The 4,326-nt window shown below is 52.5% G+C and overlaps 2 protein-coding genes across 5 annotated transcripts in view; both read right to left on the bottom strand.

Annotated features, from left to right (window-relative positions):
- Positions 1 to 1,585, bottom strand: part of Crtc2 (CREB regulated transcription coactivator 2) — a 13,039-nt gene extending 11,454 nt beyond the window's left edge. The window contains exon 1 of one of the 4 annotated variants that reach the window (XM_023713738.1): positions 1,266 to 1,585. In XM_023713738.1, the coding sequence (XP_023569506.1) occupies positions 1,266 to 1,418 (153 nt within the window). In that variant the 5' untranslated portion in view covers positions 1,419 to 1,585. The remainder of the gene's footprint in view (positions 1 to 1,265) is intronic. The other 3 variants (XM_023713736.1, XM_023713737.1, XM_004629828.2) reach the window with 3 other exon arrangements.
- A 420-nt stretch (positions 1,586 to 2,005) lies between these two features.
- Positions 2,006 to 4,326, bottom strand: part of Slc39a1 (solute carrier family 39 member 1) — a 4,487-nt gene continuing 2,166 nt past the window's right edge. Inside the window, exon 4 of the mRNA XM_023713771.1 lies at positions 2,006 to 3,613. Coding sequence (XP_023569539.1) covers positions 2,957 to 3,613 — 657 coding nt within the window. The 3' untranslated portion in view covers positions 2,006 to 2,956. The remainder of the gene's footprint in view (positions 3,614 to 4,326) is intronic.

The following is a 4,326-nucleotide window of genomic DNA, read 5'->3' as shown; positions in this document are numbered from 1 at the left end:
CCCCACCCCCAGCTTAATTTTAACTAATTTTCTTCAAAGTTAGACTCCTGGGGCTGGGGAAATAGCTCATTAGAATAAGCGCTTGCTGGCAAGTGCAGGGTCCTGAGTTCAATCCCAGGTACTGCAAAAAAAAAAAAAAAAAAAAAAAAAAAAAAAAAAAAAGACTAGCAGAATCAAAGGAGATACACACAAAAACACAACCAGAATTACTGCCATAGATGCAATCAGTCACCCCAGCAGAAAGAGATTGGAAATGTATTTATTATGTTCCACCATCTCCTCTGGAATTCCTCCCAACTCTGCCATGAGGGATCACTTGCAATATCCTCACCTGCTGTTGTGAGCATAATGCGTCCCTAAATTAGGACTGCCTACTAGGCTGAGCAAACTCCTGCCCTGGCTCCCAACATCCAGTTCTGGGAAGCAAGAAATCAAGAGTACAGGAGCTTCAGAGGCAGCTTGGCAGAGGTCTGGAAGTTCTTCATGAAATTTCCTAGGAATGAATATCCTTGACACAAAAGGGTCTTTCAAAGACACTCCAGAAATTGACATACAAAGCATCCGGCATCCATCTCTCTAGCGGGCTCGGCAACTTTACATGTAGGGTTCCAAACAACCTGTAGCAAACTGGTTACCCAGCTGTGATTTGAAGTTCAGCCTTCTCTTCAAGGCTGCCAGGGCTAAACACCAAGTACCAGTGTGTGAGCAATGGACCTCACCTTCACGTCAGGAAACCACAGAAGTATTTGAAAAAGGAAGCAGAGGGACAGGACGCAGGAGGGGACTTCCTGGCCCGCTATACCCAGCACTGCGCCTTCAAACCACCCAAAGGGCCCTTTCCCGAGGGTACCAAAGCGCCAAGAATGGCCTGATGGAGCAGAGGAACTAGTTCGGAGATCACAAACTCAAAAAAGGCAGATTAGAGACAAGCAAGCCATCCTGCCCAGCCCACAACCCTTGATTAGAGATGCTTCAGTTCGGTCCCTCCAGGGGACTCCGCCAGGGATGCACAGGGACCACCCATCTCCGCCAAACTTTAGGGCTCATTCTCCTCTCGGCCCACTCCTGCCGCATGCACTCGGCCCCCAAACCCAATCTCTCCCAAGTTTCGGTCTTCTCTTCGGCAAAATCCGTTTTTCTGCCCCACGGCTCTCATCCGCGCCTCCTAGACCGCGGCGCCCACCGGCCTTGCCTGTTCCGCCTCCTGGCCGCGGCCCCCGCCCTCGCCCCGCCTCCACACCCTACTACCCGGCTTGGCCCCTCACCCGGGTGGAGCCGATGTCCATCATCACCTCCTCGAAGGCCGCCGTCTCCTCGGCCTGACGCTGCTTTTGCAGCGCGATCTTCTCGCTAAACTTGCGCGGATTGGAAGACGAGGCCGCGGCCGAGCCGGGCCCGTTTGCCCCCGACGTCGCCATCTTCCTCCCGCGTCCCTCCCCGCCACCTTCTCAGGACAGGCCACGGCCTCCGCCGCGGGCCCCGGCGCTGCTCCCCCAGCGTTAGCCGCCACCGCCTCCGCGAGCCCCGCGACCCGGCCCAAACCTAGTCCGGACCCGTGGCGCGCAGCCCGCCGGGACCCGTAGTTTGTTTACGTGACCCCCTCACGCCTATGGGCACGCAACGCGGGGAGGAAGTGGACTCCACTTCCCGGTAGCCCCACGGACGCCGCGAGTCAGGACTCTCCCCGCCCCGAGCCCACTCCCCGCGCGAGGCAGGCTGGGAGTAGTAGTTCCAAATCTGTGCCAAACAAGAACGGGAAGAGGGAGAGGATTTAAGAGAGGAAGAGGGAGGGGAAAAAAGGGGGAGAAAAGAGGGTGGAGACAGGTAAGGAAAAAGGATGAGACAAAGGAGGGAAAATTTGGTCATCTTTAGGAAAGGGCACTGTTGAGGCCCAGTGAACACAATGAAATCAAGGTTCATAAAACAGCGATGAACATCTGAGACTTAAACTTTCTGAGCTGGCATGTGCCCACCCGTTCCAAGATAAATGAAGCCAATACCATAGAATTGCACAGAAACATCTTTTATTTGGCTAATATGTCCCCAAACAGGTTAGTTAGTAAAATAGATTCTAGAGAATACGGCTTATACACAGCCCTCCCTCCCCAAAAATATCCCCAGGGGTGGTTATTTTCCTCCCCCTGGGCTCATCAGGTATAAAAAATGTTTGGCAGCTCTGTGTTTACCATTTGGGTATGGGACACCTTATGTCCATGTCTCTCCCCTAATCCTAGGGTGCAGCAGCAGGTGGTCGCAGGTCTCCCCTCAAGCCAGTCCAGCGAAGATTTCTGCCCCACCCAAAATATGGAACTAAAAAAGCAAGTAGGTCCCCTCAACTGAGGTGTTGAGCAGGGCCTACTGCCACAACTCTGTGCTTTGAGAAAAGGGGATTTGTTTGGCACTTCAAAAATAGTGGAGTAGGCAGGACTCAGGAGGCCAGAGAAGGTATGAAAATTGGCAGGGAGAGACCATTTGGCACTAGTGTCCCTGGAAGAAGAGGAGGAGGTATGTGTAGGAGGCAAGAAAAGTAGGAAGGGTTCCCTGCAAATGACAGGATGCCAATATAGGCTAGAATCAACAAAATGCTGACTCTAGGCCCTGCCCTCCCCATATTATCTCAGTGGCTGAGTGCCCACCCACCTCCAGCCTCCCCATTGTCATTTTGTCCCAGTGAGTAATGTGTGCCCTCTGACCTTGATAGTCAGAGTCTGCTTCCATTCTAATGTCCCCTGATCAAGTGGTCAGTGACTTGGCTAGCTCCCCTTGCTTGGGCCTGAAGTCAGCCTCTTTTCTGCCCACTTGTTTCACTAGACATAATCTGACAGGCTCCATTCCTATCTCCCAGAGAACTCTGTCTTTGTACCTTCCTCATTCTTTCCTGTTCTCCATACACTGGGAGAAGGAAAGCTAGAAGCACCTGGTAGGCAACCTCCCCTGCCCCCTAAACTGAAGCCCCCTAAATGTGGACGAAGAGCAGGCCAGTAAGCACAGCAAAACCAGCAAGGAGCAGAATGACCTTGAGGATCCTCTGCTCAGAAGAGGCCAGCTCCTGGGGCAGGATTTCCAGGAAAGTGATATAAAGGAAGGTGCCAGCTGCCATACCCTCCAGTACAGACTGGGCCAACTGGTGCAGAGGCCCAGCTGACTCTGCCAGAACAGCACCCAGCCCAATGCCCAGAGGTGTCATGCATGAGAAGAGGACTCCACAGCCAGCCACCACCTGCACCCGGAGGTGGCTCTGCAGGAGCCTCAGGGATAGGCTGACAGCCAGGATACCCTTGTGGAGCAGCAAAGCCAGGCACAGCTCCATGGCCCGAGCTCGGTCTCGTTGCAGTCCCACTGCCAGCCCCTCAAACACTGAGTGCAGAGCCAGGGAGAAGACCAGTACACAGGCACGTAGGGCTGAAGGGGCTGCTGCAGCTCCTCTTGTGTATGGGACCCCCGGCCCGTCATGCCAATGCTGTGGCCCACCATTTACTGTTCCCAGCAGGGCCCTCGTCTCCTCCCGACGTGGCGGCCCAGACTGCTCCTTGTAAGCCAGCGTAATCTGCTCCATCACCAGGACCAAGAAGAAGCCCATGGCCAGGATGAACTCTTGCAGTGGAAACTGGAGCTGGGGGCAGAGTTGGCAGCTAAGTGTCTGAAGACAGGACAAGATCTGACAGAGGCCCAGTTACAAACATAACTCTCATTCACATCCATTCTTGGTCACATAGTGATGAAGAGACTTGGTCAGTCACAGGATACACAATCACACACAGATTATGGTGTCATACACAATGCTAGCTCAGCTTTGGCCTTGTTAACATTTTGGGCCAGACAATTTTTTAGTTTTTGATGGGTGTTTTGTTTTTTGGTACCAGAAATCGAACTCAGGACCTTGCACTTGCCAGGCAGGCACTGTGCCACTGAGCTATAATCCCAGCCTTTCTTTGTTGTGGTTGGGTTTGTTTTGTTTGGTAAAAACAATTCTTTGCCAGATGTAGTATTATACTGTAGGCTGAACAGTAGCCAGGAACAAGTACAATACCCCTTCCCCAATCTTATTGTAACAACCAAAATTGTTTCTATAAATTATCAAATGTTTCATGGATGCCCCCAGGCAGGGATATAGCTCAGAGGCTCAGTGGCACAGCACCTGCCCAGAAAGCATGAGGTGCTGGGTTCAATTCCCAGTACAAAAAAAGTTGCCTGGATGCAAAACCACCCTAGTTGAGAGTCACTGATATAGAAATAACTTAGAAGGGGCCGGGGAGATGGCTCAGTGGAATAAGTGCTTCCTGGCAAGCGCAAGGGTCTGAGTTCAACCCCCGGTTCCGCAAAAAA

The sequence above is a fragment of the Octodon degus genome, unplaced genomic scaffold (assembly GCF_000260255.1).
Source record: "Octodon degus isolate 3935 unplaced genomic scaffold, OctDeg1.0 scaffold00032, whole genome shotgun sequence".
NCBI lineage: Eukaryota > Metazoa > Chordata > Mammalia > Rodentia > Octodontidae > Octodon > Octodon degus.
The sequence above is the reverse complement of the archived record's forward strand: the minus strand, read 5'-3'. Positions and strand labels throughout refer to the sequence as shown.